Here is a 15,906-nt window from a genome sequence, read left to right on the forward strand (position 1 = left end):
TGCATATCTAAGTTGCAATTATTTCCGCCAGCACAGAGCAAACTGGGTAATCATGGCAAATTTGGACCATTGATGCGCCGCCTACAGGGTCAACATGATCCAACCTGTGACATGGTGCTTTATGTGCATTCAAGCACTCTTGGGAATATCATAAATTGCCAGAACAGCACTCATCAATGAGCCACCAAAGTTATGAGCATGGGTGGAAAAATATGGATTTTTGATGGCACATCAGGACCAGAAATCTGCCAGCATGACATACACGTCTGGCCAATAAGTAATGTGATATTTGTAGGTGCTGTGCTGTTGCATTTTTATGTCTTCCTAAGACAAAATGGTCTAAAAAAATTTTGAGAAGCAGTGTTTGCAGCTGTACTACTGTTGTTTTACATTACAAAGATTTGGTTTGTACAGGGAGAAAATGCATATTAAAGTACTATCCGAATCCTGGTGTCTGGCCCTGTTTCCTTCCCAAGTGATCTCTGCTGTTTTTATGAAAATATTTTTGAATACATTTTGCCAAAATTCCATTTTACCAAGTCATTACCACAGAAAGTCATGCCAAATAAAATTAACATAATGTTCTGTGACATTCCATTTAGTCTACAAGCTTAGTCTTACACAGAATTATTGATAGGAAAAAGACTTGCGTTGTTGGTTTAAAAGGCTATTCAACAAATTTTATACATAAAGTTTGGGTAATTTGCCTATGCTGTATTCAAAGAGGTCCTGCCATGAGTGGAATATGCACTGTTTAAAATATATAAATATATCTTTACTGATATAGACTGGATAATGTGTTATATCATTTGATGGAAATGAAAATGATCAACCTACAGAAGGTTGAATTCAAAGACAACCCCCCAAAAAAGAGAAAAAGTGATGTGGCAGGCTGGTCCATTTTTGCCAAAATTTAATTATAGCAACTCAAAATGTTACTCAGTAGTTTGTATGGCCCCCATGTACACAACGCATGCCTGACAATGTCAGGGACCAGAGCGTCACTGCACTTTGAGGTACAATCTTGCAGCATTGGTTGGCTTGAAATATAATGTCCCAGAGATGTCCTGTTGGATTTCAGTCAGGCTACCAGTCAATGCTATCAGTTCCTTCATTCTTGAGAAACTGCTGCATACTCTCACCACATGAGGCTGGGCATTGCTATTCACCAGGAGGAACCCAGAACCCACTGCACCAACATAGGGTCTTAGAATAGGCCCAAACATTCCATCCCAGTACCCAAAGGCAGTCAAGCTGCCTAGCCAGTAGAAGTCCCTGCATGGACCACCATCACCGATCATGCTGAACGATGTGACAGACATCATAATGTTCTCTGCCTTTTCTCCAGACGCTTTCATTTCTGTCATCTGCTCAGGGTGCTCATGTGAAAAGCACAGGGCACAGCGGTGGACCTGCCAATTCTGGTATTCTATGGCAAATGCCAGGTGGGCTCCACATTGCCAGGCAGTGACCACAGGGCTCATTAGAAGATGTTAGGGCCTCAAACCACCCTCATGAAGTCTGTTTCTGGTTGTTTATGGCTGAAAAATAAAACTTTAATGGCTGACACAAACAGGCACAAAATAACAAAGTCAAAAACAGTTAAGAAAGCAGGGGCCCGTTCTTCGTACGTCGCTCACTACATCCAAGATCAAATGACACATCCAAGATCAAACCATCGCGCTAACCGTGAGCTCGCTAATCCGGTTCTCCGAACACACCTTCCGTTGACGATTAGTACAGCTGGACGCAGTAATGTGAGATCACTGGGTGTCGTAAAAGGGGCTACGCATCGATAGTAGAAACATTGATCGGCAACCCTCTGATTGGTCGGCGAAAATGTCGAAGGAGCGCGCTCGGCTCGGTATTTTTCGGCAGCAGAGCAAGAACTCCTGAGTGAGGGATTTCAGGAGTTTCAGAGTTTAATCAGAACGCAAGGGAACACTGCAAAGGCTGCAAAAGCAAGGAGCGAGGGCTGGCAGAAAGTTGCTGACAAATTAAACTCGTAAGTAATTTAATAATAATAATAATAATATATTGGATTTATATAGCGCTTTTCAAGGCACCCAAAGCGCTTTACAATGCCACTATTCATTCACTCTCACATTCACACACTGGTGGAGGCAGCTACGGTTGTAGCCACAGCTGCCCTGGGGCAGACTGACAGAAGCCAGGCTGCCATATCGCGCCATCGGCCCCTCTGGCCAACACCAGTAGGCTGTAGGGTAGATTTATTATATTACACTATATTATCCAATATTATATTACATTATATTATATTGTTATATTATATCCTCTTTCACATTAGAGCCACAACAGGACCCACTAGAACATGGGAACAAGTAAAAGTGAAATATAAGAATATTCTATAGAATGGTAATATTTATCACTTATATTGCTTTTCGTCTCTTGGAAAGAGACCCTGAAATAATCTGTTTGTTTGTTTATAACAGCAACCAAGAAAAGGGCAGAGCAAAAAAAGACAGGTGGTGGTCCTGCACCCCCTCGTCAACAAGTTGGTTAAGTAAATAATATCCTCACGGGAAAATCGATATCTCTCAATGAGCACACTGTCGCGCTGAGCTAAAGGATCCTGTCTGTCCCGCAATATATGCTGAATTCTGAGGACTCTCCTTATCAATCTTGCACCTTCCGCAATGGGTTGCTCGCGTAAACGGACAGGACATGGCTGCGACAGGCTTCCCAAATCCACCTTGGCTTTTATAGCCGTGGTCTCTCATCTTGATTACACGAAGTAATTTACAATTACTACTCTGAAATATGAATTACATCTGTAATAATCACATACATGTAATAGAATGTTAATAATACATTTCCCTTTTTTAGGAAATGACCTGTATGTATCTGTGTGACATCAATAAAAGGATCAAGTGCTGCATTATCTTCAGTTACATTGATGTTATTTATTTATCGCTGTTGCTTTCGTATAAATGAAGCGGACATACCTGCGTGGCCGCGATCTAATCCTGTTTACATAAAGTAAACCTGCTCCCGAGCAGGTTTACGCTTACGGCTCTGTTGCTATGACAGCAAGTCCCGGATGAGCTTCGGGGAACCGAACGATCCAAGATCACGCGAAATCGTCAACAATCTAATCCAGCTAACTTACTTAGCGAGGTACGAAGAACAGGCCCCAGGAATCCAAATAAATCCATGAATCAATAAACAGGATCCATCCAGTTAAACAGAGAGATTACTCAGTGAGGACAAAAGGAAGTGCAGCATTACTAATGAGAAACAGCAGGCAGAGGAACACATGGTAGCTCAATTAACAACGAGGAGGCGAAAACAGTCAAGGAATCAGGGCACAACAGACAGGAAGTACACAGGACAAAAAAAGAAACAGCCCCTCAAAGTAAAACAGGAAATAGCCGATCGTAGCAAGAATACTAATGCTAAACAAGACAAAAATGAAAAAAAGAACCAAGGCATAAGAGAAAGGCAGGCATTACAGAAACACTGGAGACATGATTCAAAACCAAAGAAAACTAAAACTTGTGACTAGAATAGATCTAATAACATAGTGAGAATGGTTGGTGGGATTAAAGTATTTCTGAAGTGGCTGTGGCTCAGGAGGTAGATCAGGTTGTCTACTAATCGGATGGTTGGTGATTCGATCTCTGGATATTCCAGTCTGCATGACAAAGTATCCTTGGGCGAAGATACTGAACCCGGAGTTGCTGCTGATGCGTTCATCGGAGTGTGACTGTTAGACAGAAAGCACTTAAGCATAGAAAAACGAGCTTGTGAGAATGGGAGAATGAGGCTTGTAGTATAGATGGCCTTACTGTTGTTAGGTTATGCTGCTTTGTCCACTCTGCTGGTGTTATAGTGTGAAATTCCCAACTGTTGCACTAATAAATCTTATCTTATCTCATCTCTGATTGTTCAAGCAAATAGAACACCACTATATAAGTAGCAGTCCCTTTACTATTTTAAAATAGGCTATTAAGTTGCATTATGGGAAATGTGGTTGGTTTCAGTGTTTTGTAACTTGACCTATGCTGTGGACTAAAGTCAGGAGATCTTGTTCTCTGGTGCTTTGATGTTTCACTTTGTGTTACTAAATCACTGGGGTACCTCTTTAAATGTTATAACAAAAAGAATACTGCTGACATTTGATTTGATTTGGGCCGAGTGAGACTGTAAGACAGTCGAGTAAAAATATATAGAGATAGATAGACACAGAAGCTTACATCAGTGCTACATAACTACGACTGCTTAAAAGTAAACTAAACTTGAACTATGGAAAGGGCAGCACACAGTTTTGTACCTGTGTGTTAACAGTGTGTTGAACAGAAGAATAACATAAAAGTGAAGCAGCCTGTACATTTTGTGCTGGTCTTTGACAAACTAACCTGTAAATAGTAAAAGTCTGCTATTATTGCCTCTGTATTGTACCCGCCACCCAAAAGAGCTCTATTTGTCCTTGAATTATTTCAATGTTTGTCAAGCATTAGATGATTAATGTCGCAAACTATTCAGAGTAAAGCTGTTTGTGTGAACTGCTTAGAAGTGTTTGTGTGGCTGATTGTTGTGATGTCCTGGGGATGACAGAACAGATGCTCACTGCCAAGATATCTCTCCCCCCCCCCCCCCCCCCCCTTTCTACCTTTATCTCCCACTTTCTACTCCTCAGCTTTATGTATTCCTTTCATCTGTCATTATCCTTGCTTCAACTCTCAAAACTGTCTCTCGCCATTTGTTATTTTTTTCTCCACCATTGTGTTACAATTTTTCTCCTACTTATGTGTGTCTTATTTGCCTTTTTTAATTCACTTTCCCCTCTGCCAAGAATTGTTCTTTATCTCCTTCCTTCTCAGCAACTCTACCTCTCATCCTCACACCCATATCTATTGGCTCCCTTGTTTTTCCCCTTTTTTCCCCCCAAATGAATTAGAATCCCCCTTTTCAATGCTGTGAATCATACAAGCTTGTAATATGTTAAGCGCTGTCAGCTCCATAAAAGCTGCATCTATAAAAAGAACACTGTAAGCATTCATCTTGTTACTTCAAAGGAAAATGCAACGACAACATGTGCTTCCTTGTACAGGAGAGAGGACATGCACTAAATTAATTTATCACTTAGACCAACAGCATCTCATCCTTGAATTTTGCTGTGACCGCTCAGCTGCCTGCTCTAACCTCCATCATCATTTCAATTGTGAAAGGCAATCCCCAGAGTTTTCTCTGACCCCATGTTAGTGCCACGCTGCAAAAATGTCCATAAATTGTGATGAGAAACCAAATTAACAACATGCTGTGATTGCACAGTAGGGAAAATATGGTTCCGAAAAATATGAATCAGTATCATAATGCATGAGTCTGGCAGAAACAGTGGCCTCAGCAGGCGGCCAGGCAGCCTGACAGACATCTCAAGAATGGCCCCAGCTGTTCCTCAAATGCTTACATTTACCCCTAGCCTTTTGGACGTGCACACAAGCACGGTCCATTTTTTCACACCACACTTTTGAAGCTGATAACAGATTGTTATACTTGCTCTGCAAGACAAAGACAGACAAATGGCAGTTGTCTGCAGCTCTGATGAGATTTCCGAAGGTATTTGTCAATCTAAAATAAGAGTGCATGCGTATGTGCTGTTGTTTCTGTTTGTGTGCATGTGGGTGCGTGCACGTGTTTGAGTATGCATATGTATATTTGTTGTTGGCCTTGTTGTGCTTCTCACTAAAGGAAAAGGGTGAGACAGAACTATTGAATGTAATCTCCTTTTGTGTAGTGAGCACAGAGATTTGGGGCAGAATGAACCAGTTAATGAACCACAGGATGAAAAATAAGATTGATTTTGTAAACAAAATATATTATGCATCATCGAGAATATCCTATTATTTTTCAAGGGCTAAACAAATTTGTTGCATGCTAAGTGGGTTATTTAAGATTTACTTTAGGCATGGAGGAAAATGAGAGACAGCACTTTTGGCTTTTCAGTACATGGACTGGTGTATGAAATGATTGGTGCACCATGAACGAGTAAACAGCCAATATGTTGTCCTCCGCCATTAATGCAGATCTGTATTGGGCCATAAAGAGCAGTGATTATGTGCAGCAGGAGAGGGGAGGAGCAGTCATTTTACTGCCATCCGCATTATTATGAGTGACAAACAGGCCACTGGGTAATGGATGGTTGCTGATGGGTATGAGAGATTGCCCATCCCAATTGACTATTTTTGAACAGACTATCATTAAATAGGCACAGAAAATAAACAAGCATAGTTTAACCTGCACCGTAGTCGCTTCAGGATCCAGCAGGGCAGATTTAACTGCTACACAGAGTCTCTTCTCTCCCCCTGCAGTGAAACTGTTGCATTCTGATGAAAGAGCGCGGCCTTTAGTTTGGCAAATTTATTGTGTTCCATTTGCTATATTGCCCTTGAAGTCTATTAACTTTATCTGCTGTCTATTGTTTTGTATTTCTATTTTACTGACTGTGTATTATTTGCCCGTTTTATGTGGCAGGCTGCACATGGCAATAAAGTTTATCTAATCTAACAAAAAGCTTCAGCAATCAGTGTAGTATTGAAATAAATCCTTTTGTGTTCTAATTAGTGGCTTTCAGTGTAGGCTTCCGGACAATAAAAGAAATGTTGTTCGTCCCCTCCATGAGCACCACAGGTGTGTGAGCGTTTTCGTTAGGGGAAAATAAAATGTCACATTATTCGCAAAGTGGCGTCAGTTACTGAGAAACAATGTATAATGCTTTGCAGATTTGCTCTTCATCAATTGCATGTCGCTCTAAAAGGTGTCGAGGGAAAAAATAAAAAGAAGAACAAGGGCACACACTGCAGCGCAACATTTGGATAAAGGTCTCTACTAGGCATTGTTAAAGGACAAAAGTGTCAGCGGAAAGTATGCTACACAAACAAAGTCAGACAATGTCAGAGTGCATCACTGCATTTCAAATGTATGGCAGATGCTTTGAAACAAAGCGACTTACATTTGTCCCCACATATGCGCATACCTGTTAAGTGTGTTTATGTGACATAAACTGACCAGAGAAACTACAGATGGACGAGGGGAACTGGTTTCTCCTTTTCTTGTCAAAAGCAACTTAGAAATGTTTGCAACTGTTGCAAGACATTGTAAAACAATTGCAGTGCATAAACATGCACAACTGTGTTCTAAGCATAAAGATACTTAAAACAGCTGTGCACCTCGTGCTTTCCCCCCCACATGTATTTGAAGTAATTTCTCTGCTTGCTTGATACTCCATTTCCTCATGAATGATTGTAGTGAATGCTTAGTCAAGGACACCTCTTGGTCTGGATGGCATTTCATCATTGTTCACGATGATGGCCTAATACAATGGATGGGGAAGGCCATAGCACCTCCCCTAGCCATCAAATTTAGCACTAAAAAAACCTGCATTGATTTGCACCCGACCTTAACGGTGAATCAGCCGTTATAAAGATATCCATCAGACCTGTTACACAGCACTGGCTGTAAAGAAGGAGGTCTTTCCAAGCAAAGCAAAGCAAAGGTCAACAAATATCCTCATAGACTTCATTTGCTGCAAAGTCCCTGTATTGCTGTTGCTTCCGTAACCTTTACAAAACACAGAATCATCAGGACCTTGTGTAACACGGTGCTGATGATTCAGAGTGCTGATTTTAAATCTTGCACTGTCAAGCTAATTGAGGCTGGGATTTTCATGTGCAGCGTTTTGAATATTGTGATCCAAACAGAAGGGACTCTTTCACAAAATGCTAAAAACGAAAGCCAAATATAGCTGCAGACACCAGGATCAAAGCTGCACTTGAATTATTGGGGATCAGCAATGACTTTAAACCTTAGTATGTTTACTGAGTGTTCCAGTGGGGAGATTGCTTTCTGCGACACACCAAATAATAGGTTGGGACAGTTACATCACAAGTGCAAAATCTGCACATCTATGGATATTTCAAGTGGAAATTTTAGTACTAAATTTTCTGCTGGTTTGGTGGGCATTTTTGAAACCTGTTGGTGTTTGATCGAGTGGTTGTAGTCATTCAGTGGTCGCTGTACAACTGTTATAGCATATTTCTTCAATGATCATAGCTTTTGAAAAGAACAGAGATAAATGTGAGAATACATATGTGTGTGTGTGTGTGTGTGTGTGTGTGTGTGTGTGTGTGTGTGTGTGTGTGTGTGTGTGTGTGTGTGTGTGTGTGTGTGTGTGTGAGCGAGAGAGAGAGAGAGAGCGAGAGAGAGAGAGAGAGAGAGAAAGAAAGGGAGAGAGTCTCTCTCCTGTCTCTCTTTTTGTTGCTTGTTTGCTGTCATACCTCTGGATCATGAATCTTGAAGGTCTGCTATCCAATTTCATGAACTTTTCTCTCAGAGCTATCAAAATCTGTTCTCTGAGTTACAGACTTAAAGTGTTGCATGAAAAAGAGAGAGTCATTTTTCTTCACCATAACCAGAACAGCAACTTTAGTAGACACGAATCTTAGACTGATGGCCTCAAAAAGAAGGATTTTATCTGCGTGGCTGTACTGCACCTTTGCATTTCATATTGATAGAATGTGCATTATCGCAGTCCCTCACTACGCTTGTCTGCATGCTTGATGAAAGGGAAATGGGCTCCCTACAACAAAAACAGAAAAGAGGCTTCCTAGAGAATCACTATTACCTCATGAGTGTGTCACTGCAATTTGGGAAAGGGCTGTGAAGTATTAGATTTGGTGATTTTGAATTGCCAACCACTGAGCTGAAAAATAGTAAAATCAAATACACTGAAACACAGCTGGCACATGCATAAGTGCATGGTCACACACACACATACTCAGGTGAAAAATGGTCAAATCAAATAGACTGCCACGCTGAATCCCAGCTGGCACATGCATAAGTATGAACACACACTGTTGTGTACAGAAATAACAGCGATTGTGTGTCTGTGTGACCTAGTTTAATAACTACTACTGTAGCTCATCGTGCTTTACTTACTTCCCAGCAGATATGGTATTTTATGGCTAGACACCAGTAGATCCTCAAAGTGCTACTGAGGCATATTGCACCTGATGCCAGACCACCGCTGTGAGAGTTGCTGTACAACACAAAACTGTGAGCCAACAACACATCTAATAGGATGCCTGTCGCTCAAGCCTCCAATCTCCCAAACAAACAATAACATCAACACTTCACTTTTCCCGAAGAGACATAAGAAAGACACACAGGATAAGAATTTGTTTTTTTATCTGGCCACTTATCTTTTCTATGTAAAACTCTTATTCAGCCTGGGCTGCCACCTTGTAAGGTCTTTGTTTTGCAGCATATTAAAACCTAAGTTGTGTTTTAAATGGACCTAACTGATGACTTATTAATGCTTTTATGAAAAAAGCGAGTCCTGGTTCAATCGAGAAAATTGAAAGAAGAAGCATTTTGGACAAACCAGACAAACCATGTTAAACAGGCAAAGTTAAAACAAACGGGAAAAAAAAACCAAACCCAATATGTGCAGATATGGAAATGGATGAATAACTGCTTAAAAGAAATGCAACTCTACAGGCCAGGACAAAAAGCTAAGGCAAACAGCATGACACCCTGAATTCATTATTAGTTAATCAATGGGTTGTTTCACTATGCACAGCAGAAGCCTTATTGTGTCTTCTCACCTGTAACACTGGATAAGAGACTTTATTTTTGAGATAAAAAGAAGTAACTTTCAGATTAAAGTATTTGTAAAGAATTCAGCCGCTTCTAAGATGCTACTCTGTGAGCATCTTGTCTCAGTTTCAGCACCAGGATGAGGTAACTAAACTGGCAGTGAATGAGAGTGCCCCAATATTTCTTTAGTAAAACAGCAAGTTATTACCATACCATGTAAACAGGTCCCTATATTACATTTTCGATACTTTTGTGTGTCTTTGCCACTGATATTTGACATCGAGTAAGACTGACAGGCCACTCGTAGATTGTTACAAGAAATTTGTTTAATTAAGCACAGCCTCTGTGAGACCAAATATGAAGAACACAAAGCTACCTTTTGAAAAATCTAATAATTCATTTGCTAAAGGGGAAAAGCCTGTTCTTGGTCTACCTGTGTGTGTAGATGGATTATATAATCTCCATGTGCTGCCTCCGAAACATTGTAAACATTGGTAGGAAATTGGTTTAGTTTATTTGAGAAGACATGCTGTAGATTCATGGTAACAGCCACTGAGCAATCTAGCTTTATAGTTAGCTTCACATTGCTTCATTTATTTTCCCAGACAGTGCTCTCCTGTCACACATCAGAACTTCAGCTGACAACCACAGACACAAACAGGTGGCCACTGAGAAAGAACATCCATGAAGACACATGCATGTGTTATGAATTTAGTACTACTGAAAATATACTGCACTGTAGAAACATTTAAGAACAGTAATTATAACAAAAAATCAGAATATCATCTCTTACAATATTACCTTTTAATTGATGTGTAAGCAAAATTCTTTCAATAGTGTTTCCCAACTAGGGCCAACAACTGCAACTGTTTCCAAATTTCTGTCCCATGACTTATCTCCTTTTTTTGGTTTATTTGTTTCAAATGTAAAGAGAAATGCATGAATATTGTTAAATAAATGAAAAGTTTCTTTCAGTAAGTATAACTCCAGACATTTATGAGTTTAATCCTCACTTAAAATTGCACCTGATGTGCACAACAGGGTCCAGCTTGAATTTGTAGACTCTCAATTTGGCCTCACCTCAACATATTGCATTTAATCTCAGCTAACGGTGAGCTGTTTATCTTCCTGAATACAAGATGTTGCCAGTCTATCTCCCCCAAGAATACTAGTTATATTAAAACAGACTTCATCAGAACCATCAAACTATATCCAGGCTTCACAGGGGCCTGTCAGCAACATCTAAGAGCTTGGCCCAGGCTTGAAGCCACGAGCGAGCGGCCAGTGGGTGAACTGAGTATTACTTTGGTATGCCACTTGGACTATCCATTAAGATATCAGCACTGAAAGAAACATAAGAAAGCCAGAGCGTAAAATGTTAGCTGTTCCAAGTTCACGTATCATCATCCAGGAAAAGAGCTTATTAACACATCCAAGTAAAATCCTCTTTTTTATTTCCCCTCAATATTTTGGGACTCTGTAAAGTTGAGCAAACACAGACGAAACTGATTTGCTAGTCATCTAATATCCGTATTTAATTTAGTATAGCACAAAGACATCTTATTAAATGCTGGAATGTCAAACAATTTGCCCAGAATGCCTTTCCTTTACATTTGAAAGAAACAGTCAGTAATCATCTTACTGCCAGTCAGCCTAATTAGCAATGAGATGTTCTGTCAGGTCTTTACCTTTTTGTAGCACAAGTTCAATAAGTATTTAAATAATAATAATAAAAATGCCTACATTTCAAGTATAAAATGATGTTTTTGTACAATTTACAATTCAATATAGGTTTATATGATTTTGTTAATCACTGGACTGCATATTTATTTACATACTAAACTCCATCCCAACTTTTTTGGAACTGTATGGGTTGTACTTCTTCATCTTCTTCGACCATTTTTGTGGACCTTGGAGGCAGTTGGATAATGCCCAGCATTCCCACAAGATAGAATATAATTACACAGACAAATTGTAATCCTGATTAGCCCCAGCAGCCTTCCCAGCCTGTTTACATAATCACATTGAGATAAAGTCTTCATCAAGGGCTCAGTGGCCAGATTACAGTCTGTGTAGAACCCACCTGATTACCAATAATTAGAGACTGCCCAGTATAGACTTAATAAAGACACAGACACACACACACACACGTGAGAGATAGAAGAAAATGTCAGAAATACAATGTAGTCACAATAAACAGAAGCAGTGCCACACGACAGATGGACAATTTTCAACAATCTGCTTGCAATCATTAATCGTTCATTGTCTTTTCAAGGGTCCACGATACAGCCCAGAGCCTCTGTGGTCTCTTTGCCCCTTCAGCTTCCTATGAGGACACACCTTCCTAATTTTCATTTATAAGACCCAAACAACAAAAAATGAATGTCTGAGCAGATCTTGATATGCAAAATACCACTGAAAATTAATTAAATCCATAAAAAGTATGAATATAAAGTGAAACAGCATCCATCTGCTTCACTATTCTAATAACCATAAACACTATACGAGTAAAGGGGGCAGATGAAGCAAGCTGTGCACATAACCACAGTCTGGTTCTTCAGAGCATCAACACTTACATTCACATGATATTATCCATTTCTTCTGTAAGTACAGAAGATTTATTGTTGTGAACATATTGATTGTCCACTGATCGATGAACGCATTGCGACAACCATAAAAAACGGACAAAGGCCGCTTTTGTACCCAAGGGAAGAGAGACAGATTGTTCATTGTCAGCGCAAAGGAATTCAATTGGTGTTTGAACCAGTTATTTTGATCATCTATTTCTTCATGTTTTTAAGGACTTTATCTTTAAAACCACAGAAAACTTCAATGTCTACAGTTTATCCTCTTCAATTTGTATACGCAGTATTATATTCTCTTCAAGGATGTGACCAAGTTGCATTGAATTTCCACAGTTAATCGAACTGCTGCAATGAGTTTTGTTTTTTTTAATGAAATTGTGACATTGTATCTGTTCTGCACAACAAGTTGCAAAACTTTCATTCAACTTCATTATATATGTGCACAGTGCCAAGATTTAGACAGGTGATGGAGATACCTAAGAATCAGAACTGTGCATCACCCAGGACAGGATCCTGGCTCAAAAATAATCTAATTATAGTCACTGAAAAAAGACCTCTAGAAAAGTGCTGTTGTACAAACCCTGCCAGATAGGAGTCTTTTTTATGGCATCATTATCTTAGAAGGAGAAGTGAGTCACAGGCCAGATGTAGCAGATATCTTTTTACTTCTGCAAACACTGTGTCAACTGTCAGAGGCTGAGGAACAACAACTGTTCCATAGTTCTTCTTCCTCTCATTGCGCCGTGTCACTATTTCCTCCACTCTTTTCCAAAAGAAGATCCAGGCCTTCTCCCCTTTCCTCACGTCCTCCTCCTCCTCTCCCTCCCCCCACGCCCTCCCCCAATTCCTGGCTGGCTGTCTCCCTAATAAGTAACAGAACTAGGAGGATTGGCAGTGGCCTCAAGGTTTGACATTGCCACAGTGTGGGTGGTGATGAAACAGCACTGTGCCCGACTCTGCTCCACTCGACTTGGCTCATTCTTGGTGGGCGCTGCTACTCTGCATGCTGCACATCTCATCCACCCCCAAGAGACAGACGTTGGAATTACTCACAGGCCGAGCAATCTGCATGTAAATTAATATCTGTGAGTCCCCACATTCGGAAATAAATACATGCATGCAACAGATAGGTAGCCATTCAGTCACACGCATAAAACATCGTTAATGTGTTTTACGCAAAGACATTCAGAAGTAACACATTTTGGGGGTTTGGGGGGGGGGGGTATTTTGATGGCTTCTCTCTCTTTCGCTCTTTGCGTCGGATTTTAGTAAGAAATGAGAATTTCACCCAGTAGTGTGTGGTACTCAAACAGACACACTCATGCACACACACACACACACACACACTTCTGTTTCGACATGTAACTCCACTGCAAGGGCACGAGAATTTCATTTTTGCTTTCTGCAAATGTTTACGTGCCATTGAACAGCGGATGAGGACATGTTAATTGCAGTGTGCTAAATAAGCACTCGTCGCTTTGACTGACTTTTACAAAAGCTGTAGTGAGTGAACAGCATGAATCTAATTAAAATAAAAACAGAGAGATGACACAATCGAGCTCAAAGTCGTTTTTTAAGGACTTTATTTTGAAAACTGCTGGGAAAGTGGCATTTTACTAGTGCAGTTGTTGGTCTGACTAAATCTTGCTGATGCATATAAGAAGAAGACAGAGGGAAAATAAACTAAAGCAGCTGTTACCTCACCAGCTACATCGAGCACTGAAATGGTCAGACACAGAGACAGAGCCACCAGAATACTAAGAAGCCCACCTTACACCTGCCTGCACTGGCAACTTCGATAAATACCAGCCAACAAATTGGTTCTACACCACTTAATCTGCCTCGGTCCCTGAATGGGTTCAGTAACGTTTCTGGTGAGAAACCGGCCTGACGCAAATCTCACATAAATACTTGAAAAACTCGACCCAGAAACGAGAAAATGCGCGCGGCTTTATCCCAAAAGAAAATCAAAATCTCTTAACATGATCAATGTGCGGCGCGTGCACTTGCGCCTCAACAATTCACTAGTTAGCCTACTAAGCAAAGCAGCTCACGTAGGCTATTAGAAGAAGCGTAGGCTACCGCAAGAATATCTATTGAGCGAATCTGTCAAAGCCTGCATTGAGCGCAAAACCGCCGAAATGCGTCCCTTAAAAGTCCATCCAGAGAGCCGAGGTAGGCTATTATGTGCACGTCTGTAACGTTAAAGGTTTTGATTTCTTGCACGCACGCACACATGCGCGCGCAGACACACACCGAGGCACACCAAGCGCATTCGAAAATGCAGAGAATTGCGGCAGTGGCTCGTACCTTTCACACAAGTGAACATCAGTGAGAAGACGAGGTTCCAAAAAACAATCCCCGTTCTAATCCTCATCGTTTTGGCTTGAACAAAGTCCCGTCTGCCACATTTAACGCATCTCCTGTTGAAAACGTCCCGTAGTTCAATAGATCCGCCGTAGTATCCGTCTCTGTAAATCCCCTTCATGTTCACAACTAAAACATGTAACCTATGGCCAGTTTTCGCTTTCTGTGGGGGTTTAAGTAGATTCCCTTCTCAGAGGAGAAACAGGCAGAGCCGCCCGCCGCGCTTCGTCAGCTGATAGGAGAGAAGTGAGCAAGACTGAATTTTAGGATAGGACCACAGCAACCTGGACGAGGGCTCAACCATCTCTGCTGAGAGGGGCATCAAGTGCAAGGATCTCTGCTGGCGCGCTCTTGTGTCTGCCGTTCAACATATTTCCCTTTGAATCCCTAAAAACCGGCTGATGACGGAGAAGAGTCTGGTCTACAGTTTGAATGCTGGCTTTATCGATCGGCAATTGAGCCAGGCAGAGTGAGAGAGGAAAGGTGGCAGTGGGAGCAGGGAGGGGAGGGTGCGAGAGGGAGAGCGTCCTGTGTAAGTATGATTTGGCGGATGTGTGGGTAACAAATCATGAAGTGGGAACAGCAAGGTGTGGGTGGCAAAGGAGAAGGAGGGAGGTATCTTTATCTTTATTTGCATTCTTCTCATAAAGAAGAATGCAAATACTGAGAAAGAGTCGTACTGTGTTAATGAGAGCGTGTGTGTGTGTGTGTGTGTGTGTGTGTGTTTGAGGTGGAAAGGGTGTGGGGGTGTTAGTTGAGACTCAGACAGGCAGCATCCCGTCCCGAGAGCTGATGAAAGAAATACGCCTGGTAGGCAATCCCACCATAACTCTGATTTTCATTTTGGAGATCGAGAGGAGCTGTTATTGGGAGTGATGGGGTTGGGCAATTTGCAATGCAAAGACGGAACGATGACGGCGCAAAGCGCAGCTCAGCTGCAGTGGGGCTCTTCTGCCATCTAGCTTCGGAAGAGTCGCCGACCTCTGCTTTGAAACGGATAGGAAACGGGGAGCAGTGAAGCGAGAGGCCGTGATTGCACATAGAATGAACATCATTATGTTTGTAACACATTCGGATAGAGCTGCTTCAAGAGCGGTTAACTCCAACACACAAAGCTTCGCTTCCTATTTTTACGACACATTTCCTGGATTGCAGTGAACATCCAACACCCTCAAGTTTCGACTGTGTGAGAGCAGCAGCTCTGAACAGAGCTTGAATATCAGATCGGACTCAAATCAATTGTGCATATCTTCGGTTTGAATATGGCCCAATTAATAACTGCAGTTTCAATGACCTCTATAAAAATCAATATTTTTTCCTTAAGAAGAAGCAAAAA

At 41.1% G+C, this 15,906-nt stretch overlaps 1 protein-coding gene across 9 annotated transcripts in view; it reads right to left on the reverse strand.

Moving 5' to 3' along the window:
* LOC146658663 (CUB and sushi domain-containing protein 3-like) overlaps positions 1–15,062 on the reverse strand; it is a 257,048-nt gene extending 241,986 nt beyond the window's left edge. For 5 of the 9 annotated variants that reach the window (XR_014913740.1, XM_085422377.1, XM_085422375.1 and 2 more), the window contains exon 1: positions 14,514–15,061. Coding sequence is in view for 8 of the 9 variants with exons in the window: in XM_085422377.1 (XP_085278503.1) it covers positions 14,514–14,691 (178 nt within the window). In the remaining variant the exon portion in view is untranslated. Of the gene's footprint in view, positions 1–3,130; positions 3,321–14,513 lie in introns of those variants that run through there. The other 4 variants (XM_085422379.1, XM_085422378.1, XM_085422376.1 and 1 more) reach the window with 3 other exon arrangements.
* Positions 15,063–15,906: the final 844 nt, after the last annotated feature.

The sequence above is a fragment of the Rhamphochromis longiceps genome, linkage group LG11 (assembly GCF_057381845.1).
Source record: "Rhamphochromis longiceps isolate RC_006_pf linkage group LG11, R_longiceps_female_GT1.1, whole genome shotgun sequence".
Classification (NCBI taxonomy): Eukaryota; Metazoa; Chordata; class Actinopteri; order Cichliformes; family Cichlidae; genus Rhamphochromis; species Rhamphochromis longiceps.